Source organism: Bufo gargarizans, chromosome 11, assembly GCF_014858855.1.
Source record: "Bufo gargarizans isolate SCDJY-AF-19 chromosome 11, ASM1485885v1, whole genome shotgun sequence".
Taxonomy (NCBI): Eukaryota; Metazoa; Chordata; class Amphibia; order Anura; family Bufonidae; genus Bufo; species Bufo gargarizans.
In genome coordinates this window covers 86329132-86356925 of record NC_058090.1, presented here as the reverse complement: position 1 = coordinate 86356925, position 27794 = coordinate 86329132, and the positions used below count along the sequence as shown (strand labels likewise).

The following is a 27794-nucleotide window of genomic DNA, read 5'->3' as shown; positions in this document are numbered from 1 at the left end:
GATGCGGAGGATTGACAGAAGGTGGGGCGATACAAGTAGGCGAGGTCAGGAATACCACAACACAAAAACTTATACACCACAATGCATAACAATATATTGCCCCAAAACCTGTCCCTCTGTGGTGGCCATAAATTGTCCTCCTCTTCCAGTTGTCTCTAAGATATGGAACAGGAGCAGTGTCGGACTGGGGAGTCTAGGGCCCACCAGTAAAATTACTTTGGCGACCCACCGTATGGATACATTAAAATATTACCTGCTCACACTGCAGCAAGAGTCTACCAGATGATTAAATATGGGGGTCCCTGCAGCAACGTTGAGAAGGTAGGTCCTGGGGAGAAGAGGACACTGGTCATCTCAGCTCTGACAGTGTCTATAATAACAAACTAGGGAGTTTCTTTAATAATCTATCAAGTTTTTATATGAACATAGGCTGGTTGAGGTGCTGTACATTAAATACATTTATGTAGTACACTTGTGCAAGGGGTAGGAGACTAGGGGCCCACCTTGCACAGGGGCCCACTGGGGGATTCAGGAGGTTTAGGAGATGAGATGTGGGCCATAGCAGCTGAATTCAGGAGGTTATGTGTGGTCACTATCTGGGTACATCAGAACCTGATTACCACAGTCAGTGGCAGAGAGGAGGGCTTCGGTGGCACCCTGGGCATCGGCCCACCGGAAAATTTCCTTTGAGGGTCTATGGCCAATCCACCCCTGAATCTTGGTTAGGGTATGGCTACACGTTCAGGTTTCCTGATGCAGTTTTAGAAGCCAAAGTCAGGCATGGATCATAAAAGGAGAAAAATTAGAAAGGACAGATAGGACTTCTCCTCTATTTTGAATTCACTCCTGGTTTTGGCTTCCAAAACTGCATCAGAAAACCGGTGTGGTCATACCCTTATAGATTATAATGCACTAGTAATCTCCCCTGAGATCTTGTGAAGCCCGAGAAGAGTGCAGCATGCATGTCAGTTTGTGAGACATCTGCAAACCTCCTATACCTGTCTAAGATACGCCCCACCCTGTAATCAAACCTAGCGAGGTTAAAAAAAAAAATGTACAAACATGTCAGGTTTCCTCTCTCCACCCCACTCTCCCATGCTCTCTCCTTCCTTCTCCGTCTTCCTGTGCCCACATTGCCGGAGTGAGTGGATTATTTTATGCCAGTGATCAGGTGCCTCCTGCTGTCCTCAGGTAAGTGACTACTTTCCTTCTCAGCAGGGTGGGTTTGTCTTGTTGGGATTTTGCCTAGTTCCTCATTGTCTGCCCGGTGTATACTTTCATTGTCTGTAGGATTTGGGCTTTTTAACGCCAGCAGCTCCAGAGTGCAGTAGAAGCACGGAGAGGGCACATGGCATCCCGGTAGAAAGATCCTAGTCTGGCTCACGAGATTACAGGGGCCAGAGACGTGACATCCAGCTATACTGCCTGTTGTAACATGCTGGGTCTGTCTTGTAGGTATTTAGTGTCATCAGTTATACCGCAACAGTTATGCATTTTCTGCTAAAAGGTTGTGAATCTAAGGGCTGATTTACACGACCGTCCTCGTTCTGGGAAACGCGGCAAGTGTGTCGGACGCATCTCCTGGAATGACCGAGGCTCCCCTGACCTGACCTGACCTGAATGCATCATAGTCATTTATGATACACTCAGTACATATCCGATGGTGGGATTATTGCACATGACGATGTGAGTACAGTATAAGAGACCCGCCACCAGACAGGAACTGACTGTATCATAAATCACTATGATGTAGTCGGTTCGGGTCCAGGAAATGCTGCCTACACACGTTCATCACTACACCAACCGGATGGGTGATAAATGATGGATTGTGATTATCCGAATGCTAGGACCACCTTCGGATCCTGAGGGGCCCACGAGTCCCTACTCTGAATGGGGCAGTAGTGTGCATGTCAGTCCACTGCTGTGTTCATGTCTATGGGGCCATACCTCCCCTATGGGGCATGACCGTATGTATTTTGCGGTCCGCAAATTGCAGATCTGCAAAACATAGATATAGTCCGTATTGCATTCGCATCTTATGCGGACCCATTGACTTCAGTGGGTCCGTGGCCTACATTTTGTGCTCAAGTATAAGACGTGTTCTATCATTTTGCAGAATGTCCATACAGATGCAAAAAGCACACAGATCATCCGCACGCCTTTTCATAAATTAGACAAATCTTGTGTCGCAGGGGAATCTAAGACCGGCGTAAATGTGCCCTACTTCCTTTTTTTTTAAGTGCTTTGTTTTGGCATGAATTTTGCACCCAAAAAATTAAAATAAAACGCACAATCATGCCGTTTTCCAGACTGCACCAAAAAAGGGTATGTCATATCTTGCCATGGCTTCCACACTGACAATGTTGGAAACCGCTGCAGGGGTCTGCTTGCAGATTAGCCCAACTGTACGAGGCTATGGGTACATCCACATGTACTGGAAATTTCCCAGTAAGAAGCCTGTGTGGCAAAACGGCGTTGGGAGGAGGCGTGTGCTGTCCGCATCCATTGCTCCATTCTGTGGTCCGCAAAAATTATGAATCCGGTCCTATTCTTGTCCGTTTTGCGGCATTTCTATAAAGGGCCGTCTGTTCCGCAAATTGCGGAAGGCACATGACGGCATCCGTGTTTTGTGGATCCGCAAAATACGGCACGTTCGTGTGAACAAGCCCTAACGCTGTGGATTTTCTGCACAAAAATCTGCAATGGCAAATCCACAGCTAATCAGTCAGGTGTGCACATGAGCGCGTGCTCCCCTGTGCCCATGCTGCGCAAATTGCAGACCCATTCAAGTCAATGGTTCCCCGGATCGTGGAACCATTGACTTGAATGGTTCCACGATCCGCAGAAAAATAGGGCGTTCTATTTTTTTTGTGGGGCAGAGCCACGGACCGAAATCCCACGGAAGCGCTCTCTAGTGCTTCCAATCTGTGCCTGTATCTTGAGGATTGCGCACCCATTCAAGTCAACGGGTCTGTGATACGGAGAGCGCACAGTCGGTGCCTGTATATTGCGGACACGCAATATGGACACGGGGCACACATGCTTGTATGCATGAGCCCTAAACCTCATTAAAAAATTAAAATACATATGGTATATATACTCGTGTGTCCTGCATTTCATATTTCACGTAAACCTTCAGTTAACATCTGAAACTGGCATTTTTACCACAAAAAAACCCTAAACTAAACGCTAAAAAAATGAAGAAAATTCCAGTAAAATCCTGCGAGCAGCCTCGATAGTGTAGGTGTCGGGGCTCATGCACACATATTTCAGCTCAGCTCTTTTATACAATATCGGTGTATACACTTCAGTGTCAATAGGGTGTGTCCTGGTTTCAGACCTTTGCTCCTTATGTATATAAAAGATAAAAACTGCAGCGTAACCACAGGAGAACAATTGTGCGAGACACTTTTTCATTGTGCAGTTTTAACGTGGGTGACTTTTGTAGAATAGCGACAAACCCGTCACATATTGCAATACGCGCATAATACCGTGCGTGATAATATTATATACATGATTCGCTTGTTTTCTATCTTTGTGTTTTACTTTCGTACCTTAGTTCCTGTACACGGCGCAGCAGCAGTATAGCTGTAGTTATGTCGCTCTTGGTTGCTAAGCAACCATTGTACGCAGCGTTGTGCTGGCAGTTCTAGCTGGCCTGCTATGCTGAAAAGTAGTTTTCAACTTGCTTAAAGCGGTTTATTTTTTTTTAAACATTATTTTAATGTAAAAATGCTGGTTTTCAGTGTAATTTTCAGCTTGTTTCCTTTTTTTACACTGCAACTTTTTGTAGCGTGACTGATTGATTTTGCAGGGAATCTGTCACCAGCGACCCCCCCCTTCCCTATCAAACTGTTTGTATGGTCACAGAGCTGTGGTTCACCTGATGAAAATGCTGTTTGTTTTTTTTTGTTGATACAAGGTTCCGTTCCTGAGCTAGGCTACTTTTTCTTAATATGCAAATTGGATCTTTGGTGCAACGAAGGTGTCACCGTTGCTCTTGTTGCACACAAGCTCAGCTTTTTGCTGTACCACTGTTTAATCAAAGCAGCGAGGGAGGGGATAGATATAGAAAGGAGCAAAGCTTGGGTGCAATGAGAGCAAGGGCGACACCCTCATTGCACCAAAGGCCTAATTTGCATATTAAGAAAAAGTATGATAAAGCATTCTTGTGAACTGCAGCTGTCGCTTAATAGTTAAAATTAATCAGTCATGCTAAAAAAATAAAATAAAAAAAAAGGTCAGGGTGTAACACTAGCCTTAGGCCTCATGCACACAACCGTAGGCCGTCAGTGTCCGTGCTGTGGACCACAATCCATTTGGACTTCTAAAAAATAGGACATACGCTATTTTTTTGCAGTGCGGAGGCACGGCCAGAAAGCTCCAGAAGAGCTCCGTAGTGCTGCCATGGGCTTCCGTTCCGTGCCTACGCAACGCATCTGGCGGTTTGCGGACCCATTCAAGTCAATGAGTCCGCATCTGTAATACGGAGTGCACACGGCCTGTGCCCGTATATTGCAGACCTACCGTTTGCGGTCCACAATCCGGACAAGGACTGCCTTAGTCTCATGCCTGTTCACACAACCATAGATAGTACATTTTTTTCATCTCCCGTCTCTAGCAAAAATTGTACATGGACTGGATAGTGGGCTGTGTGAGGATGGAAGATCTCTACTGTGAATGTTCATTCTCAATAATTATTCTCACAATCTGGCAATGTGAGAGGGCCCAGTCTATGTGTGGATTCATTTCCCTTGGTGTGGTTTTCCACCAAGCTGTGAATACATCCAAATACAAGATAGTACTATAAAATAATTAATGAAAATTATCAGTATTTCAGCATTTCTACCTTGCAGGACCTTTCCTCAGGCCCTGCTGTTGCTTGACAAAGGCCCTGTGAGGCCAAAATGTTGTAATTGCATCAAGATGAGATAAATATTGATATTTTGCTCAGACTACTTTGACTTTGGGACCAAACGTAAACAGTATGGGGACAAAAATCGTATTAACGATCATTCGTTCCCAAAGAGTACAACGATTGGCAAATGTAAATGGCAGTTAATGAGCACCGACTGGCTTGCTATATTGGTGTTGATTGGTGCTTGGTAGAAGCAGAAGATCTGCCCCATGTAAAAGGACTTTTAGGGTACATCCACATGATCAGGTTTTTAGATGAGGTTTTGGAAGCCAAAACCAGGATTGAATTAAAAAAAAGAGAAGTCTTATCTGTCCTTTATACCCTTTTTCTCATTTTTATGATCCACTCCTGGTTTTGGCTTCCTAACCTTCATCCAGATACCTGACCATGTGGGCGTACCTTTATGTTGGCCCATACAGTAGAGGTTCCAGGTCTCTAAATGTATTGTCCTTCACGGTTATACATTATAAAGAGAAACTGAGAAACCCCTTCCTCCCAGAATCTGGATGTAGCTCAATGGAGGCTATTAGGATATTCTTCATAACATATGGCACTAATAACTTTTTAGCCCTAATGAATCTGATGAAGATACCTTCAGCTCTGAACAGATCACTCATTGTTTGCTTTGTTTCTATGCTTCTCCTCAATCCTAAATTCCAGAGGCTGGGTTATCTGAAGCTTTCCTGCATTTTCCCTGAGTTGGCTGTTGTGATATGGAGTAGCAAGATTAATTTTTGGTCAGCCAAAGTCAAGAAAACATAGTTATTCAGTGGGCTAGTTTCATAGGAATTGCTGCCTCTTACCCCAGCTGTCCAGCAAGACATACCATAGTCAATAAGGGTTTCTGCTCAGTGTCAGCGCTCTCTATGTGGGATTGGTTCCCTTCAGAACATAGCAAGGAACCTCTCCCAAGCTTTTTTTTATTTTAATAAGGTTCTAATGAGAGGTGATATTGTTCATGGCTAAAAATATATACTTCTCTCACATGGAGCCATATTACAGTCAACTGAAAGTGGTCTGTCTCCAGTGGTTTCTTACGTTGTGCCTAGAGGTCACTTGGCCATAGGTGTACTGTAACTACAGTTTTAGCAGACATAGCTACTTCTACAGACCAAGAGGTTACGATGTTGAAGGAGAATTGCCATTTTTCATCTTTGGACAAACATTTGGAACCCCAACCTTAAAATGCCTAATGTTCTTTCAAACACTGACTTTGCTTTGGTGGTCCTATGAGTTCTTGGCCTTATGCACTTGCATGTATCTGCCTGTCTGCATCTGCTTTGTTCTGAAGACGTCTGCTGCTGTTTTACCCCTGCTATTAAAGAACATCTGTCACCCTTTACCGTAAATAAGAATTGGTGGTCACTACAAGTATATTATTATAGCAGTGGTTATCAAGTACTCCCTAGTGACTGAAAATTCAAACCAAGTACCCCCAAGGAATCAAACAGTGATAAATAAGGCTATTCTCATGCTGCTGTCATAGCCTATTCTGCAGTTCTTTCAGATTTAACAGAAAGAATAGCACAGCATGCATCACTAACCTTCCTATCAAAATGACAGACAATGAATGATGAATAACTTACTACTACTACTTATTCTGCACTACCAAACCTACAGGAGAAAACAGTGCTGCATGCCTCTTACATCCAGTGATGTCTTCTCTGATATACATGTTCTTTTTCCTCATCTTCTCCATTCGGACCAGACCACCATGATGATTTCTTTCAGCCATCTCTTGTCTCTACAGAGTTTGTCACACAGACATTTTAGGTTTCTACTGTTCAATCATCATCCCCACCTTCTGTACACCCCATCCTGACACCCCCAATAGTATACTGAAGAAACAGGTAGGTTGCCTAAAAATACTAGTACCACACAGTTGGTACTTGCCTCACAGTGCCCCCAGAAATAATTGCGCCCAGCAAATAGTAATAGTGACAGTAATAGTGCTAAGCTGAAACTATGCCAGGGTGTCCCCACAGTAATAGTGCTCTCACAAGTCAATAGTAATAATTATCTCCAAATGACTTTAGTAGTAATACTGCCCCATACAGTGCCCCCGATAGTAATAATGTCCCCCATTCTTCCATGGAAGTAATAATGCCCCCCATATTAGTAGTAATGTTCCCCATAGTCCCCCAGTAGTAATAAATCCCATCACAATGCCCCCAAAAATAACTATTAACTTTGCTAGCACTCCATAGTAAGAGGTGCAGGCAAAATTAATATGACTGTTGAAGTTGGGGGCTGGTGTACAGAGTTTCTCTGAGTTGGGGCCCAGCAGTGGGGATAGAGGTGCATAATGACAACAACACCGACTTGGGCAGCGAGCTGAGTGGGGCAAAGATGGCTGCTAGAGAGCAGCACTGAGATGCTATTGTTTTATTATTGTATTGTACTCATTTTGAGCTAAAAATAATTTTTTCAAGTGGTCTTTATTAAACATTTTCAGCCCCTTTCTCTGTACAGACCTGAGATTCTCTAGTACTAGGCTCTGATCTCCTGACTTCATAAACACTCATTATAGTTCATGTCTTATTTGTCTGGTAAGAGTATGGCTTAAATAAGTGTTTATCAAAGATGAGAGCTATACAACCAGTGGCAGAAAGGTGCTCACAGCTAGGCAAGGAGTTAATCATTTGAGACAAAAATTGCAGAAATTTTTTGATAAAAAATTATTTTAGCTTAAAATTAGTACAATGCATTCATAATAAAAAATTGTCCCTGAGGGTTAAAAGAGGGAGGGTAGACTTAACTGTTAAGCCTGCCGTCCCTTTAAGGCTCATGTGCTGAAATTCCCTAACAGCCAGTAAGGAAACTTGCTGAAGGCTAGGGTGAGCCGTAGATGAGCAGTTTTTTCTTCAGTTCTAGTGTCAGCACAGACCCCTCAGGGCTGTGGTTGTACCACGCCTTGAGAACCACTGCTTTATAGCAATCAGCACTTCTGTTGACAGCAAATGATAAAAAAAATTGCGACCCTCCAGGGGGCCTTGCAAAGGCTTCCTGTAGAACAATGTCATAGTCTCTATAACTATCAATATCTCTATGAATGTATAAAGTTGACCCTACACATTGTATAATTGTTGACTGGATCCACCAATTTCATGCAGCAATTGTATGCTCAGCTTTGGTTTATGTAGTATATCAAGCCTTTCTAGTTGAGCTTTATTTGTTCTTCTCCAAGTTCATTTGTGCTATCTGCTCATCATAGAGATTACGGTCAAGGAGATGACTATTACAAATCACGTGTGTCCCTGGCATTTGTTACTGTGAGTACTTTGGCTTGGTTATTATAGTATGACTAGAAGCCCGCTTTCACGTGTATAGCAGATAAGTGCAAAAGTCTATCTATATAGTGCTCCAGACAAGATCTGAAGGGACATTTCTTGGTGGGCCGAAGCCACCTGAGTCCTCCTCACAGCCGCTGGCCAGGTACATAACAATCTGATGCACTCAGCATTAATTAATGGTAGGGTCATCAGGTACTTATACACCTGGCCAGTGGCCATGTTTCCTCCTGAATTCAACTGTATCACTGTCATCATAGTGCAGTATTTTGTGTTGCACTAAGGTATTGCTGGCCCCCGTCTACTTCTGTTGTCCCTGCCTACCTGTGGCTTGTGTTGCCCCACCTTCTGTCAATTTGGACTTGCCTACGACTGTGGGCCACTTTTAGGTTTTTATTTTCTTCCAGGGCCACTTTAAGTTACTAGTCCGTCCCTGGCAGAAACGACTGCCTCCTGAGCAGTAATATGAAGAGAACTGATGCAGAAAGGGCACCCCCTGAACTGTTATAGGAAGAAAGCTTCAGCATGAAGGACATTTGAGCAATGAATGTGGAGATCTCTGGATCCATGTGAGGTACAGGGCTGGTTCTAGCTTTGTTAGGAGATTTTCATCTACTATATGATGGCATTTTTTACATTAATCATGGGATAACCCCCTTTAATTTAAAAAGTGCAGCAGCCATATATTACTTTAAAGTCTATAGTAAAATACTGTAAAGGATCTGGTCCCATTTTTGCCACTAAGTATATGGCTCCCACACAGAGCTGTAATAAAGACTGTACAAGGTCAGCATTTCAGATAAGAAAAGTCTCTTTCCCCTTGAAATTTTCAGTTTCCATGGCAATGCACTGTGGTAAATGCTGAACTCCTACTGTATGTATCTTCTGTGCAACAGAATTCCCATTAGAGGTCAAATAAGTCTTGTCCAAATCTAAATATTTCTGTAGAGGCGGATTCTTTATATTCCTGATCCCGGAATGATATATTTATGTATTTGTAGCAATGTCTATGACCTCTGTACAATGTGTGTGTGTATATATATATATATATATGTGTGTATGTGTATGTAGAGGTCATTGTCCTATAGATAAGGTCGGAAATTGTGTAGATTGTTGTGATTAGCATTGGCTTTATAGTCGGTGGTGTTGGGGACCATTGACATGGGTCAAAACACATGGAGTGGTTGGGAACAAACTGTTTGCTCCCCATGATTGCCCCCTCCTTCCAATGCATTCATAAGCAGCAATCCTTCCCTCTGTATGGGAACGAGCTAACCCTACTAGGATCACTTATCCCCACTTATCATTCGTTGTCGGGATCAGATCCTTGTTTACACGTGGCAATGTGGTGCCAACAAACAATGATTTTAAATGAAAGATGTGGAACAGTATTACAAGCACTCACAAAACAGAGTAAAGTCCAAACTTTTAAAGAGATTTAATAGAAAAATGCTAGAAACCTCCCTCCCCCACCAGTCCCCCAAACCTTGCGAGGCCGAAGAATCACACCGACAGAACCACAAAGGCATAGTTCCAGTAGTGCTATAAACCGAAGTATAGCTTACTATGCCATTCACTACCTAAATCAAGCTAATACAAGTCTACCCTTATAGAAATATTATATTTGGACAATAAATCTCTAAATATAAATACTATAGCACTATAGAAGTCACCAACCATGAGCTATGGATACTTGAAGTATCTAACCGCCAAGCCCATATTGCCTCAAATTTTGATCCATAATTTCTCTTAAGGTATACTTATTTTTCCAGGCGAAAGAGAAACTCTGTTTAGGTAGGAGTAGAAGGCTCTATCTAACGAGCCGCTATAGTCTTTCTTGCCTGATACAACAATCTCTGTATACCCAGAACAGTAACTCATCCAATTGTTCATTTTCAAGAAGGCCCAAAAGGCATAATCTAGAGTGGGTATGGCCAACCTGAGGCTCTCCAGTTGTTTCAAAACTACAACTTCCAGCATTCCCAGACTGCATGCTGGGAGTTGTAGTTTTACAACAGCTGGAGAGCCGCAGGTTGGCCATCTTTGATCTAGGGGCTACCTGGAATTGAGTACTATATACATTATTAACAATATTTATTATCCCATGCCAATAAATACGCAAGGAAGGACAGTTCCAAATCATGTGGTACAGATCAACCCTGTCCTCCCCACATTTAGGGCAACAAGAATCACCTCTGATCCCAACTTTATGCAGAAACAGTAGAGTCTACTCTAGTATACTCTTTGAAGAAACAGAAGCTGAGGTAGTCGAGCAGTTTCACTGATCAACAAGTCAGGAGTTAAATCTAGGATATCTTCCCACTGACCATCCGACAAGCCACCAACATTTTTCTCCCACCTTTTGTGGATACCCAGGGGAAAGTCCTTCAAGAATTCTAGCAGAAAGGAGCAATATGTTTAGAAATATATCGCCTTTAACTGCTCCAGATGCCACCACGAAGTCCAACGTTTGATAAGACCAATATTCCACTGGGTTGGACCTAGATTGCTCATCCACTGCATGCCTCAAATATTTCTGAAAATGCTGAAAGTACATGAAGAACATATGCTCATTCATCGGGTGACTGGCAGCACCTTTACGAGATGCAATTATCGTTCCTGACGATATAGCATGTTGATTGGCGCTCATCTAGCTCCAGTGACCAAATAATAGCTAATGCGATCATTCATTTTAATTATTCTTTCATTACAATTCCATTATAGTTTATTGTTGTTGGCATCACATCCCCGATTACACAGGATGATGTACTAATCACAAATGACTATCTTAATGTCAAGTGTTTGGTCATTTGCTGTTTGATTATTGGACATGTTTACACTGGGCATTGGTATCAGGAACCAGTTCATAAGAACAACCATTAGCCTTAAAGGGTTTGTCCGAGACTTTGATGTTCATGACCTGTCCTCATAGGGCATCAATATCTGATTGGTAGGGGTCTAATTCCTGGTATCCATGCCGATCAGCTGTTAGAAAAGGCTCCGGTAAGCACTGGGGCCTCTTCCTAGTCCAATGACGTCACCTCCATCAGTCACGTGGCCTAGATGTAGCTCAGTTCCATTGAAGTTAATCGGTCTGAGTTGCAAAACCAAGCACAGTCATTATAAAATGTGCCGCCTCTTCAAACGAAGAGCTCCTTTAACTTGAAGCTCTTGGGCCCCAATGCAAAATCTGAAATGGAGCCCCCATTGGTCTTCTTGTGTGTCAGGTGCATTTGGGCCCCCTCAGGCAGCAGGTTTGATTAGTACCTTAGCACCCTCTATAGCTACTCCCTTGTATAGAGTCTGTAAAAAATGCTAACTTTGGAGAGTATTTCTCATTGAAAACAATGGGACGCTGAATTATATAGCTTTTGAGGTATATTACAGAGCGTAAGATGGGCATTTTACGTGCGGAAATACACGGCGTGTTTTAACAAGGCATATATGAATTCGCTGGTCATACGTCAAACGTGTTATGTTTTAATAGCTAATATTGGCCATATATGAGGTTACAAAGTGATATCTATCTGTTCTTTAGAATTCGCACTTCTCGCCCGGATAAAGGGTTCATTAAGATGTAAATGTTCTGTATGTAACTGAGCGCTCTAGGACATGTCCTTTTTTTTCCACGCAGGGTTACATGGTAATGACAGAATTTGTTGTCACTTGTCTTAATGGCAGCTCGCCATACAGTCCTGAGCATTGCAGCATCTGGATTGCTAACAGGATGATTTCTTTATCTTGTCTACGTCATTGTCTGCAAAGAAGTTCTTCAAAGCTATAAATGTAATTTCAGATATTTTAGAAAAAACAGATGGTAACTTGATCTTTAGGACGAAGTCCATTGTGTTGAGTGCTTGAGGGGGGAGGGTATCTGGTGTCATCACCTATCTGTTTAGACTGTAGTCAGCCTATTGACAGGCATAAAGGATTTCCCACAAGAAACATCGATCACATACCTGTAAGATCTCCCAGAGAGGAATGGAGATCACCCACATGTGTTCCAAGCCATTAAAAGGTAATGTGACCTCTATAATTAGTGGGTGTCCTACTGCTGGAATGACACATTTATCACATATTCCATAGATCATGGTCACTATTAGCACCTGAAGCGATTCAAGGGGTTTTATGAGACTTCCTCTGGATAGGTCATCACTATATGATTGGTGGAGGTCCAGCAATGACCATGAAGACTCTATTCAGAGGATAGGTCATCTGAATGAAAGTCTCAGAAAAAACCTTTTACGGTAAGTCTCTATAAAATGGATAAACCTTAGAGCTGCTTTCTCCTTCCTCATTGAACGCACATACATGCTCAGCCGAGCCCAGGGTGTATGGTGAAGTCAGGAGAGATAACTGTTGGCTCTGAGGGAGCCTGGACCTTCTAAGCTCTCAAGCACTTAATAGCTTTATCATGCGGCTGACCTCATGCATGTAGATGTTTTCAGACTGTGATTACAAAATAGTTTGATGTCTTGTGGCTTATTAGGTCAAGGCTATATGGCGATCTTGACTTGCAACTCCAGAATTGCAAAAAAATCCAGCAGGGTTGGATTTTTTGGTGAATCTCTGGAGGCTTCAGCTTGTGAGTCGAGTTGTGACCCCATTCATTTCTAAGGCTGCACTGCTACACAGCATGGCGGGTGTCTTGGCCAAGATCGTCCTGTAGACCCAGCTTTAGGGTCACATATTTAAAGGTGGTTGAAGGCACTACAAAATAAGTTAGTTTAGTGTCTTCACCTTCTAGAAGTTGGTAGCTCACCTTTCTCTTCCTGCAGGCTCAATGTAAGTTTTTTAAAATCTCTTCATCTCCAATAATAGTTATAAAACATAAAACACTGGATAGAAAACGCAATAAGAGGAACACGGCTGCAATATTTCTTCTATAGTGTCTATGTGAGACACCTAAAAATTTGACCTGAAGAGGAGGCTGGGGTCTAAGAGCCATCTTAGGAGGGCAGTACATTTCGAAAATTGAAGTAACACTTGAATAAGTCAAATTCCAATATTAACAGTACCAGCCACTTGCTCCGTCAGTAGTGCCACCATCTTTCATTCAGCCGCCTCATACTAAGCTACCAATATTTAATGATAGGGGTCAAGGAAACAGTGCATCCTCCTACTGTCACATTTTGGGTCATACATCCTGATACTCAGGACGGCTATTGATACGATACGAGGAAAGGGTTTTTCCATTATTAGCTCTTTGAGCTTTTATGTAAAATCCTGCTTCATCAGATAATATTGATTCAAGAGCAAACTCCCTATGGGTTGTAGTATATGGTGGGAAAGTCAATATGAAAATACTGATGGCTTTGTATAGATTAAGTACAAATACTAGAGGCTGAAGAAAATTTGTCTTGATGGACCTTTGGGAAAAGAGATAATTAATCTGTTGAATACATTGGGGCAGATTTACTAAGCCTGTAGATGGTGTAAACTAAAAGCCCTCATACACATTAGTGTATTATCACTGAACCCACCAAGAAAGGGGAGTTGAGCCGACAGTCTAATGTGTATGGGGAGCTCCCGACTCCCAAGGTGAATATTTTTGCCCAGTCCTTATGTTCCCCAGTAAGATATGTCACCACCAGAAGTGTCTGGCAGTAGCTTTCTCCCCTCTCCGCACTGAATGCACATACATGTTTGGCCGAGCCCAACACGTATGTGTATAGGGGAGCTAGGAGGAAGTTGAGAGAGAGAGTGGTCAGCCGAACGGCTATTGAATGTGTGTGGCTACCGTTGGACAGGGTGTCTAGACCTGCACCCAATTTATCACAGTGGCTCAGGCTGGATGACAAATGTGGCGCAGTGATAGACACTGTCTAAAGGGCCTATTAGACTGGACAATCTTTGGGCTAATTATAGGGAACGAGGGTTTATAGGAATAATTAACCCACATAGTTGTGCCACTGATCAGCCGATAAACAAGCTGATTTGCATCCTTCATCAGGATTCACTTTGTGTTGGCGTGTGTAATAGGCTGATGCAAACGAGCGCTAATCAACATTTATCATCAATCAGTGCTTGTCCTGTAATACTGGAGCAGTAAAACTATACGTAAGGTATTCTCCGCTCTCAAGGGCTGTATGGTGCCATCATGAACAATGCTTCTACGGTAGGGGTACCTCTACATTATGACGTTGTTACGGACAATGGTTGTGGAACCGGTGTGCCAACTAACCGGTTTGACTTTAGACTAGTCCTGAGGGCGTTATCCTGGCAGTCCCCTAATTTTCACCCTCTAACCCCTATACAGGTATCTGGGCTGAACCAGGCTCTGGACAGGCAGACAGAGTATATGCAAAACCAAGAAATAGATGTATGGCCAAGGCAGACAGAACTAGGTTCAGGGTACAGGAAATAGCTATAGGTAAACAGGTGGTAGCAGGTGCTAATGGTTGAAAAACACACTGCACTGCAGCGTTTTTAGCCCTATTTGGTCTTCTTCTGTAAAATGGTGGACACTATTTTGAACGATTCGTAAGGGATGAATCAGAAAACTTTCAGATTTGCCAAAATTAAATTTTGGGGGGAAATTCATGACAAATGAAGTTTGCATAGAATCGGTTCGCTAATGGTATTATAGGGAATTACACTGATTCCATAAGATAGAGGTGTGATTGATGGGGTCTCATATAGCAGAACAATGGGCAGCACGGTGGCTCAGTGGTTAGCACTGGTGCCCTGAGGTGCCGGGGTCCTAGGTTCGAATCCGACCAAGGACAACATCTGCATGGAGTTTGTATGTTCTCCCCCGGTTTCCTCCAGGTACTCCCACACTCCAAAGACATACTGATAGGGAACTTAGATTGTGATCCCCATTGGGGACAGCGTGGTGCTAATGTCTGTTAAGCGCTGGAGAATATGTCAGCACTATATAAGCGAGTAAAATAAATGAGTAAAATAACAGAACAAGGAGACAGCCTTGCTCACCGATGCACGATGCATTGATGTCCAGTCATGTGAGGCTGTGTATAGTATTCTAGCTCAATGTTTTTCACGTTAACACTATGTGTATGCAGCACCCGAACATATTGCGGAATGACAATTGTCCTTTCTATTTTAAAACAGACAGACCCACTTGCTCTGTGGTAAATGTGAAATATGTTTATGCGCCCCCTTCCCCCAGCTCCATTGCTAATGGCATATGCAGTACCCCAGAATAGGGTCATTGCAAAAGGTTAATTGATATTTTGTGGTTTGCTATAGTTGTGTACCTAATGGCATTGTATGGACAATTAAGGGTTAGCACCTTGGGCCATCTTCAGGTTGCCAGGAGATGAACCTGAGTTTGCCTCTTGGTTGGTCAGTAGGCAGTGGAGAATCTAGCTGTGCTACATTAAGTGCAAGCTCCTCAATGCTAGGCCCAGCTTAGAGAACCTTCATCTCTGAAACTTATACAGCCAAGGAAGCTACTTTATCATAAAAAGTGCTCTGGAGAGAAGGAAAATAGTCAAGAATCTGCAAGGCCGTGCATTGGACAACAAGGTATTGTGCTAATCGGGCCCAGTCCGGCCCGGGATGGGAGTAAGAAAAATTACAAAATGCACATGGAAGGGAAGCCATATTATATGGATCCATGGTTTGTGAATTGAAATACTAAACAGTTGTGTGCATGAGGCCTTAAACTCATGACATAATAATATGCTTGACTCACCAGGCCACTTCTGTCCTTTTTTTTTTTTTGCCTGCAGCATCTACTATTTGGGTGGATTAGGCAGTCATGTAATCCATGATCATTGCTTGACAGATGAAATTTGAGCAATTAATTCTACTATTACTAAAACTGCAATTTTCTGGAGGAGAGGTTTTCCCTTGAAAACAAAAGGCATTATATCATTATCTCAACAATGGTGTGATCTGTGGGAAAGGGCTGTAAGACTGGTTTACAGGACTCTTCCCGAAGCATTTAGCTGAGTCTCTCTGAAGGGCTATCGTAAACCCTGAAGAGCTCTCACTGCTATTTTGGCAGTATCTCATCTATCGTGACTCCCCCAGGACTGATATATTTCGAGTATTGACTTATTTTTTTCTGCTTTTAGACACTGAACTTCATTGTTCTTGATATGAATTGTCTTCTTTTGCAGACCAATTCTCAAGCTGTCCATGGACATCACATTAGTGATGTCACGTTAGGAACAATTATGGGGCACGAATGTTCGTATAAACACTTATTCCCTATAATTGCCCTGTGTAGAGGTGCTTCTGTTAACTCCATGAACGCAATCAAACACTTCATCGGGTGAAAGCATTGTTGACGTGGACACCAAAGCCATAATTTCTGGTGGCTTCTGATTGTCCTGTGTAAACAGTGATCTGCTGCCCAGAAACCACAAATCTGTAGGGGACGAGCAATTGTAGTAGTGATCATGGGTCTCCATGCATAGAAGATGATGGCCTCATGTAAAGCCACCTCTGATGAGCAGTCAGTGATCAGTAATGAATTTCCTGTTCCTGATAGTCGCTTGCTCAGTCGGGCATTGTAAATGGACCTTATTCTGTAAGACACAACTTCTCCATTTTTTCTGATGAAGGGAGTGCTGAAAATAACAAGCACTTGGCTATCTCCGATGGCTCCTCAGAGATAAATGAAGCAGTAGACTGCATGCGTGACCACCACTTTATTCAAACGGGGAGAATGGCCTCCCATTCTTGTGATCAGCTGGGGTACCGGCTCACAGACCCCCACCAATCAGAGACATTGGTGGCATATTGCTGGAATATACCATCAATGTCAGACAGATGTGGGTCTCAACTCTAAGACCCGCACCTATCTCTAGGACAGGGCCCCCAACGGAAGGAGAGAGCACAGCCTATGTGAGTCGTGCTCTACATTCATTTCTAAAAGAGCTCCGAAAATAGGCGAAAATGGGATGAGACAACCCCTTTAAGTTGTTGTAATGGGACAACTCCTTTAATAGGGGACAGAGGGATCCCCTCAGGCTTCATGACTGCAACCTCTGAACTTGCTCTGCTTACGGTCATTTTGTAGCCTTTGGTCTGGTGGTTAGGTCATATGAACCAATGTTAATGAAGGGCCGTATACAATTTCAGCTCTAGGACTATGTCCAATTTGTAACCCTGGAACTTGCTTCCTAATGCTTGTTGTCGTGGTGATGGTACTTCCTGATGGTGTTTGTATTTCTTTAATGTAATAGATTATTTCTTTTCTCCTTCAGTTTAACGTCATGTTTCGCAAAAAGAAAAAGAAACGACCCGAGATCTCCGCTCCTCTGAACTTTCAGCATCGCGTGCATACCTCATTTGATGCCAAGGAAGGCCGATTTATTGGCCTCCCTCCACAATGGCAAAATGTCCTGGACACTTTGCGGCGTCCAAAACCTGTAGTGGACCCTTCCAGAATTACTCCAATGCAGCTGAAACCTATGAAAGTGAGTACTGAGAAGTTCCCTATGGCTTTCCTGCTACCTATAGACCCTGTAATAAGTGGTCAGTATCCTGTATATTACTAAGGGAATGTAAGGGCGTTTAGATTCAGATTTTCTACAGTTTTTGCAGACCACCCCAATTAATGTTGGATGGTGGTCTAAAAGATGTTTCATAGTACTGTATCTTGATTACTGCGTTTTTGAAATACTGCTAATGGTCTCAATCAGTCTTAACCCCTTAAGGACCTATGACGTACATGTACATAATCTCTGGACGTGACTTAAGGACCAGAGAAGTACATGTATGTCATGGTGATCAGGCGGGTGCAGGAGCTGCGCCCGCCCGATCAGCGGCAGAGGTCCGGTAGTCACTGATAGCCGGACCCCTGCTATATGCGCCGACATCGGTGAAATCACCGATGCCTATGCATTAACCCCTGCACGGCCGCGGTCAGCGCTGACCGCGGCACGTGCGGTTTTCAGACATGTGCGAGATGTCCATCGGGTCCCCACGCTGCTGTGAAGGGGACCTGATAGCAGGAAAGGCAGCCAGATGCCTTCCTTAGGCATCGTGGCTGCCTTTCAGGAGAGCCTGTGAGATCCAGCACCCTGGATCTCACAGGCAAGCAGGCTGTAAGTGTATTACAATGTTTAATACACTTACAGCCAATGCATTACAATACAGAAGTATTGTAATACATTGTAATTGGATCAGACCCCGAAAAGTCCCAGAGTGGGACAAAAAATAAAGTGAAATAAAAATTTTGAAAAAAAAAAAAGGTGTCCTTTTCCCAAAATAAAGTAAAAAAATAAAAGTAGACATATTAAGTATCGCCACTTCCGTATCGACCGGCTCTATAAAAATATCACATGACCAAACCTCACCGCAAAAATAAATATAAACTGTCTCAAAAAAGCAATTTTTTGTTACTTTACATCACAAAAAGTGTAATAGCAAGCGATCAAAAAGTCATATGCACCCCAAAATACTGACAAAAAAAGGTAAAGGGGTTGTCTCACTTTAGCAAATGGCATTTAACCTGTCGACAAAGTTAATACAAGGCATTTACTCATGTATTGTGATTGTCCATATTGCCTCCTTTGCTGGCTTTTTCCATCACATTATACACTGCTCAATTCCAGGGGTTACGACCACCCATTCAGCAGTGGTGGTCGTGCTTGCACACTCTGGTGGCCGGAACCGTATGAGTGCATATAGGCACGCATGGACAGCAGCTCTGGTCCTGGCCACCTAATATGTGCGCTGCAGCGAAGGCCATAACCCCCTGGAAAAGAGCAGTGTCTGATGTGATTGAAAAATTTATGGAGCCAACAAAGGAGGCAATATGGACAAACACAATACATTAGTAAGTGCCTTGTATTCACTTTGTCTACGTGATAAATGCTTTTTTACTAAAGTCAGACAACCCCTTTAAGTAGGTTTACCAGCTAAGGCCTCCAACTTCATTATTGTCTAAATATAATGGGTTTGTCTCTGTCCTTCATAGACCGTTGTTCGTGGCAGCACCATTGGATTGGAAGGATACATCTCAGGGATATTGCTTGACATTCAAAAACTGTCCGTAACCAGCTCTAACACACTGCGGGGAAGAAGCCCCCAGACACGAAGGCGAGCTCAGTCTTTGGGGGTGCTTGGAGAGGAGAGACCAAACAATGGACAGTATGTTGTACCAGAGCCAAATGTACCAGACAAGTATTCCAACTACATCAACTGCAATGGTAGCTCTAAAGCCAACAGGAGGCAGACCATGTGGCCGGACTACAAGCCTACAGACGACAGCCCATCCAAACCCAACGGTTCTGTTTGTAAAGCAAAGTCCTTGGATCCTGGAGACTTTCAGGATACAGTGGATCGTGTGAGTCAATCCAAATCTCCTGGTGGCCTACGCAAGAACATTAATGGAGGTTGCAGCTTTGACCAAGATACACGTGCTACAAAAAGACAGCTTTCTCACGAGACTCTGCTAGAAGAGGGTCCTGTCTCGAAATCTGCAGAGAGTCTTACAAAACAGGGACTTTTAAGGAGTGGTTTTCAGCCTTCGGGCAAAGAGAAATGTTCAGAGCAGCCTGTCCCAGCACAGGAGAGAAAGGTAGGATTGTTTTCTTTAACGGTATAACTAAGCTGTTTATATAAGACTGTTTTCCCAGGTTTCTTTTTTATGGTTTGTGGTGGATTTAGAAGAATGCACAACAGCACAAGAAGACTAGTCATGCAGTGTTCAGTATGTTTTAAGGATTTCCTTAGCTTAATGCATGACTGAAAATGTGAAAGTTTTAAATCCCCAAAGCCGACAGGGTCTATGATTTTTACATTCCGACAACTATTTGTGGGTTCTAGAACATTATCCATATCCATACGTGTGTAAAACATAAAACTGATCTGTCTACAAGTGGATACTATCGGGTGGAAACTTTTCCCTAAGGTTGTAAAGACTGTAAAGACAGTCACGCATGCGGTTTCGGGACATACAATATGTCTATAGTATGTGGATGAGTCACAAGCCATATGATGCTGAGAGTTCAGTTAAATCCATGGTCGGCCTGAGACACACTTGAGTTAAGGCATTGCATTTTAGGTCACTCCTATACCTTGAATGGACAAGTCTGATCCGCAAAAAATGGGAATGGAGTCAGAATAGTGTCTCTTGGACTGAGGTCTCAGATCCACAAAAAAAAAGGTTTTGTAAATAGCCCCATTGACTTGTATGGCTCCACATGCTGTTCATTTTTAAAACGGACACCACACAGAAGAGGAGAAAAATGTCATCATAGAGTAGTGTGTTCTCGGGATGGGATACCGGTTGCCTGGGTGAGAAGCTTTTGACAAAGCTCCTGATGGGAGAGGTTGTGATGCTAAAATCTTCAAGGATCTTTACTGAGTAAGATAATTTACAGGGTTGCAACCTATAGCTTTACAGAGACAGTGTTTTTCCCTTCTGAAGGAGAGCTAATTTACATACCTATTTACAGGAAGAATTGCCTATAAGACACAGCTGGCAGTCTGCGCAAGGGGACTGTAACCCCGAGAAGCTATGTAAAAGGCTTCTCAAATAGCCAACCAGTAGCCTGCACTGTACTGATGAGGGACAAGAGCCCCAAAACAGCTGTCTATAGAAGGGTGTCTCTCCCCCCAATGCAGAGCTGATCTGGGTCTGCTGAGATCCAGAAACTCATGCAATTACATGATCACTAGGACTGGAGCAGAAAGCAGTTTTGTCACTTCTTGATATCAAATATAGAACATGGTGTATGCAGTGAGCTGCAGAGGATAGGTGTGGTAGTGGCCCTGATGAGAGGTTGTGTTACGGTGTAGTCCCATTGAACCCTGAGGTTCGCTGCAGTGAAAAGGTGATGTGAAAGAATCAGATAGACGTAAAAGAACATTAAACATTTTTTCTTTACTGAGTGCACAGGATACATTACAGTACATTCAGGTGTTGTCTGTACAAGGTGCAATGTCTATATCCCCAGCTGATAAGGTATGGTAGCAGACAAGATGGCAGACAATAGCACTCTAGAGTAGTCCTTTTCCCTGTCTCCTGATTTTACTTGATAACAACAATAAGCTGGCACTTGTGGCTATAGGTGCTCATTTGTGAAATGCAGGCTTTTGTATGTGTCTGTCCTGAACTGTGGTGATGGGTGTCTTAATGTGTTTTCCCCTCACCTGCAGTGGAGTCTGTATAGTTGTAGTTCTGATCACTCTGCTGACTTGGTATGCTTTAGCTTGCAGATCTTCTGGTGGCCTGGGACCCTGCAGTCTCCCTGGAGTAGTGGTCCTCACAGATTAGCTGTATTTAGTCTCAAGGCCCTTGAAGAGGAAGCAGATGGACGTGCTCCCTCATTCCAGGCTCTAGAGTGCCCCCTTCTAGCAGAAAGTCGTACCAAGCCACTCCCACCAGGAGTGGAGGGATAGAATGGTAAATTCCATTCCTTATGCCATCCATAGTTTATCATTCTGAAGCTTAAGGTAGATACATAAAACAATATGACATTACAAGATATAATAAACTATTGCACACACGCAATCTGGGGCATTGCATGTATAAGTGATGGAGAAGGCAGTAATGGTTAAAGGGGTTGTCCTGACATTTATATTGATGACCTATCATCAAGATAGGTCATCAATATCTGATTGGCGGGGGTCCAACACCAGGATCCCCTGCCGAGCAGCTGTTTGAAGAGGAGGCAGCGCTCCATGAATCTGTAAACAGCTGATTGGCGAGGGGATTGATTAGTGTTAAGTGAACTTGTGTTTTAAGTCCGGCGTCTAAAGTTCAGGTTCGGGTTATCGAAGAATCGTGTTATGGATTCTAAATTCCGTTATGGTCCGTGGTAGCGGAATCCATAATGGGATTCTTCGATGACCTGAACCAGAATTTTAGACGCCGAACTTAAAACACAAGTTCGCTCAACACTAATAGTCATATCCCCACCGATCTGAAATTGATAACTTATCTTGAGCATAGGTCATAAATATCCCAAAACTAGATAATTCCTTTAAATGCGTAATGATTGGATGTCAACGAGGGGTCCAGAACAGGTTAAACCATGCCGTTCTGGTCTACAATGTACTGGAACCACCATGGGCCATAGAATGGCACAACAATATACCATCCCTTTTATGGCAAAACTAAAAAGTGACTTCTTAAAACCCTTGGACTACATTCATTACATCAAAGATATCCTCATCCTCAGAATCCTACCCAGTCTGACACTGGACCAAGTCCTGTAAGGACACATCCCCAACTTCTAACACACAGTTTATTACAAGATTTCTAGCAGGAGAAACAGAGGAACAGCACATTGCAGACCTCTATGAAACTATGCTCCATAATTTATATCATATTGAATATGATTAGTTCTTAAAACTGACACGTCAGAAGAGTTGACAGGTCCACTTTAATACTGATGATTGAAAGAGGTATGCACTGTATTTCTTGTGCTGTGCGTCCTATCCTCGGGGAAGAAATTCTATGCTTTTCCAGTAAGAGCAGTAAAGCAGGTGTCTATGGTATCTTTCCAGTTTAGACAGGTAGTCTCCATCTTTAAAAAAAATAAAAAATATTTAAGATGTTCTAAAAGTTAGGACGTGCACCACGACTGCAAAGCATTTTCTGACAGATGGGTTATATCTGCTTTGCACAATTCTTTTCATGGTCATCTGCAGGCAGATAAGACCTCAAGGCCGTACCCAGCACACAAAGTGCTTTGCCTCAGTTGGCCCGTCATCTCTCAGCCTTGATTTCAAATAAAGATGAGTTTTAATGTAAATTCCATTATGGTAAGATAACTCATTATCAATCCTTTCAGTAATTACACCATTTCCTAAAATAACTTAATTACTAGGTATATCATTGTGAGGACATGTTTTAAACTGTGAATACTATGAATGGGTTTGTTATGATGCATGGATAATTTATAGTAATGGCCTATCCAGACCTGAGATTCATGTGGTAGAGGATAAGGGCACACGTTTCTAATATAGTAAACTGGTTGGCTGGTATTCCCATCTGGACAGTTATGGCATATCTACAGGAGAGGTGTGTGTGTGTGATGTGAGAACTTCTCTCTCCTCGTTCAGTGGAGGTCTCAGCTCTCAGACCTGATGCGATGAACACCTGAAGGCTGTCCCTCTACCGGAACACGTGAACCTAGCCTAAAATCTCAGCAATTTAATGTGGCTATAGTATATACAATGGCAAGCAAAAGTTTGGGCACCCCTGGTCAAAATTACTGTGAACAGTTAAGATGAAATGATCACGAAAAGGCATAACGATGACACGTTCCCTTTGTATTTTAAGCAAAAACAATTTTTTATTTTCATCTTTTACATTTTCAAAATAACAAAAAAATAAAAAAAAAGGGCCTGAAGCAAAACTTTGGGAACCCTGCACGGTTAGTACCTAGCAGTACTCTCTTTGGCAAGTATCACAGCTTGTAAATGATTTTTGTAATCAGCCTAGAGTCTTTCAATTCTTGTTTGAGGGATTCTCATTGATTCTTCCTTACAAAAGTCTTCCAGTTCTGTGAGATTCATGGGCCACCTTGCATCCACTGCTCTTTTGAGGTCTACAGATGTTCAATGATGTTCAGATCAGGGCACTGTGAGGGCCATGGTAAAACCTTCAGCTTGCGCCATTTGAATAGTCTATTGTGGATTTTGAGGTGTGTTTAGGATTATTAATTATCCATTTGTAGAAGCCATCCTCCAAGTTGTGTTATGTTTTCTTCCAGAATTTACTTGAATTTCATTAAATCCATTCTTCCCTCTACCTGTTAAATGTTCACCGTGCCACTGGCTGCAACACAACCCCAAAGTATGATTGATCCACCCTTATGCTTTATGGTTGGAGACGTGTTCTTTTCATGACATTCTGTGCCCTTTTTTATCCAAACATACCTTTGCTCATTGTGGCCAAAGAGTTCTATAGTAACCTCATTGGTCCACAGGACTTATTTCTAAAATGCTTTAGGCTTGGTTAGATGTTCTTTTGCAAACTTCTGACACTGAATTGTGTGGTGAGGACGGAGGAGAGGTTTCCTTCTGATGACTTTTCCATGAAGGCCATATTTGTGCAGGCTTTTTGGGACAAGATTATAGGAGTCTGGGTATTTATAAAGCTTTGACATTTACATAATCTGGCCTTTCCTAATGAAAATTGCGAACAAGCCTTAACCCTAACAGGCTATTTAAGGTCTGAGAGTCATCTGAGCGCTCAAATCTCTTTGGTTCCCATACTTTTCCAAGGTACTCCTTTTACTTTTTTTTCACTTTAATGTTGTACAAAACCAAAATATATCTATCTTTAACAGAAAATGAAAAATGAGCTACTGAAAAACTTAATGTGAATGAGCTGAGATTGACAAAGTATAAACTGCTTGTGGTGCTTGATCACACAACTTCAGCAGGTTAGATGTTGAGGCAGGGTTATATTAATAATGGATGTCCTCTCCACGTGCTGTGATACAGGCTACTCTGGCATGGTAATGGTCATACAGATGCTGGGTGTCCTCCTGTGGTATGTCATGCCAAGCTCTTTCAACTTCGAACCTGTAGTTCAACCAAGATGTTTGTTGGCTGCTGTGCATGAGAGATCTGTCTCCGCTTCCAGTCCCAGACATTCTCAAGGGGGAAAAGATCTGGTAGTCAAGGTGTCCTGCAGTTTCTTTTTGTTGGACCGCGCTGCCTCAGGATTAGCAGAAATTCCACATTCGAAACCAGTCAAATAATCGCGGACATGGGAAAGCAAACAGGCCAGTCGAAGCCTTTCCTCCTCTCCCTTCCAGGGTGATTGATCCTTTGTACACTGCTCGTTTTTACCTGTGTATTGTGAGTATAAAAAACCCTGTTTTACTCCAATTCATGTGATGGTATTTCACTATTGGCTGCATCCTTGGTGTTCCATAGAAGCCTGGAAGGCATAGGAGGAAAGGCTTCGATTGGCCTGTTTGCTTTCCCATGTCCGCGATTATTTGACTGGTTTTGAATGTGGAATTTCTGCTAATCCTGAGGCAGCGCGGTCCAACAAAAAGAAACGCATTTACCTGTGAGAACTGCACCCACTTCACCACTGGGACCTGCAACGCTATTAGGCAACATACTTTTTGAGGCTGTTTTTATTATTATTTGAGGTGTCCTGCAGAGCTGCTGGATGCCCTATACAGCAAATTGTATAGCGCAGGCAGTGTTTGGGTGGACGTTATCATATTGGGACACTACTAATCGTGAGTCAAAAAAGGCAGTAGGATTGGTTCCGCAATGTCCTAGACATACAAAAGGCTGGTCAATGTCACCCCCCTTGCAAATACCAGACTGGAACAGGCATAGTAGTTAATGGTACCCCACACCATGACACCTGATGTTGGTTCTTTGTGTCTCCACACATGAGCCCTCCTGCAAACTCTGTATGAATGTTACCATGCCAGAGCAGCAGCCTGTATTGCAGCAAGGGAAGATGTCACCATGTATTAATATGACCATGCCTCACCATATACCCTACAGCAGAACCAAAAATAAAAGGTGCTCCACCTTGGTTGTGTGATTATTGACCAAGAACCACTAGCAGTTTATACATCTTCAAGTGAGCTTTGAAATAAGGTAAATAAGAGAAGAGTATTGCTTGAAGTAAAAGAACAAAACTGACCAATCCTGTTTACTTGAATGGCCACTTGAAGCACCCACAGACTTCCAGCATGGTCATGGAACCCAACACATCAGTCCATTCATTCCAGAAAATACAAGTTAACATGGAGAATACAGCAAGGTTGCCAAATAAATAAATCCCTGGGTTCACTAGATTTGGGGAGGGGGCTCTATTATTTCTTGGGTAAACATGCTCTATTCTTGTCAATCTAAGGAAAAAATACTCAAGGGGTCAACTGTGGGTCTGTTGCCAGAGGGACCTAATTGTAGGTAAAATTTTTCATGATAGTAATTTACTGGAATGTTTCTCTGTTCTTTTCGCAGACCGAGGAATATCAACGCCCTGCATTAACTGCAAGAGGAGTTTTGACCAAAGCTGTTTCTCTTCCACCTGACCATTTATCTCCAGATTTCACAAGGGTAGTTTCAGGAATACCATCAGAGCAAGTATCTCCTCTCCGGCCATGCAGACCTTCTCCTGCAGGTTCACCACGTAGCCGCCCCATTCAAACCAGCTCCACCAACCTTCATTTATCTCAGGACTCATTTAATAAAATTCCACTGAGTAATCAGGACACGGCGGTGGTAACTCATGAACAGTTCAAGACAGCACTTCGAATGGTGGTAGATAAGGGAGACCCACGTCTGCTTTTAGAGGATTATGTGAAGATTGGGGAAGGATCAACTGGAGTTGTTTGCATTGCTCGAGAAAAGCAGAGTGGGCGCCAGGTGGCAGTAAAAATGATGGACCTAAGAAAGCAACAGAGGAGAGAACTTCTGTTCAATGAGGTGAGTACTGCACATCCATAAAATCCAACGTCAAAGGTTTGTCAATATGAAGAGATGCAAAAATGTTGAATATGAGGTATTAGTTTATATTTTGGTCAACCTTAAGAAGCTCCCAATCCATGTCCATGGGTCATCCATCTCTTGCAAGTTCCTACACTATCTCTAGTGTAGGGAACTGAAAGATAATGAGACCTCTTAAAGGGGTTGTGAGCGTGTGTATTTTGCCCAAAATATCAATGATAGTTATCATTTTTGCAGGATGCGCTCTTTTTTTAGGAATATTACGGGAAAATGGGGTGTCAGTACTTAGTGGGGTGTGTGCCGGCATACATACATAATTCCTCTGGGTAGCCATCTTATATGCTTCTGGCCTATGTAAAAAACCAGTGAACTCTCATCTTCTTGAAGCCTGGGTTACCTATGATATAGATGGACACTTTTATTACCACTACTCTGTAAGGCCAGCAATAAAAGGTCATAAAAGCTATACCAGGCCCAGCTCGCTGTCAAGCCTGGCTGGAGCGTGACGTCATTAATTTCCAGGTCTGGTTTGAGGAGAGCTAATAGCCCTTAATTAGCTCTGGGCATAAAACCAGTCCACTTTCATATTTCATTTATGAATCAACTTATGCCCTTTCTGACACCAGATCCAGGCTCTACAGAGTATTGTGGTTAATTGGGTATCAAACATGACTAGAGGATGTGATTCCTTAGCTGACCTATGGGTGGTAGAAGAACTACAGGTCCCAGCATTACCGTGTGTGGTCTCATTCTGTAGGTAAATAAATAAGGATCGCAAATATGTATTCTGTATAACAATATGCCGATGTATCAAGGAGATACGGGCTTAAGTATAATCCTCATTGTAGGAACTGAACTTTGATGGGGTCATAAAACACTTGGGGGCAATCCCTAGGATTGACAGTCGCTCTGCTGCCATTGGCTGACAGGAGTAAGTCTCCTGCCCATGGCAGAGTTCATAAAAATCCATGCACAAGGACAGAGGAGAGAGACCCATGGAACATCACCAGACACTTAATTGGACATTGACGGCATATCCCTGTATCAGAAGAACTTTGAGGGTCTCCCCTGATACATACTGAAAAGGGGTTTGCAAGGATTCAAAAAGGACATATGAACGACCATCTGAAACCCTCCAGAGAAACTAAGTATTCTTTCATCTTTTTCCCTTTCATTTGAGCTGTCGTGATTATTTATATTGTTATTATTCTGTAGAT

General features: G+C 42.8%; 1 protein-coding gene across 1 annotated transcript in view; it reads left to right on the top strand.

Annotated features, from left to right (window-relative positions):
* Window positions 1-1071: 1071 nt before the first annotated feature.
* The window catches only part of LOC122922031 (serine/threonine-protein kinase PAK 6-like), a 48484-nt gene continuing 21761 nt past the window's right edge, over window positions 1072-27794 (top strand). The window contains exons 1-4 of the mRNA XM_044272445.1: window positions 1072-1191; window positions 17391-17603; window positions 19109-19711; window positions 26092-26556. Of these exons, the coding sequence (XP_044128380.1) occupies window positions 17400-17603; window positions 19109-19711; window positions 26092-26556 (1272 nt within the window). The 5' untranslated portion in view covers window positions 1072-1191; window positions 17391-17399. The remainder of the gene's footprint in view (window positions 1192-17390; window positions 17604-19108; window positions 19712-26091; window positions 26557-27794) is intronic.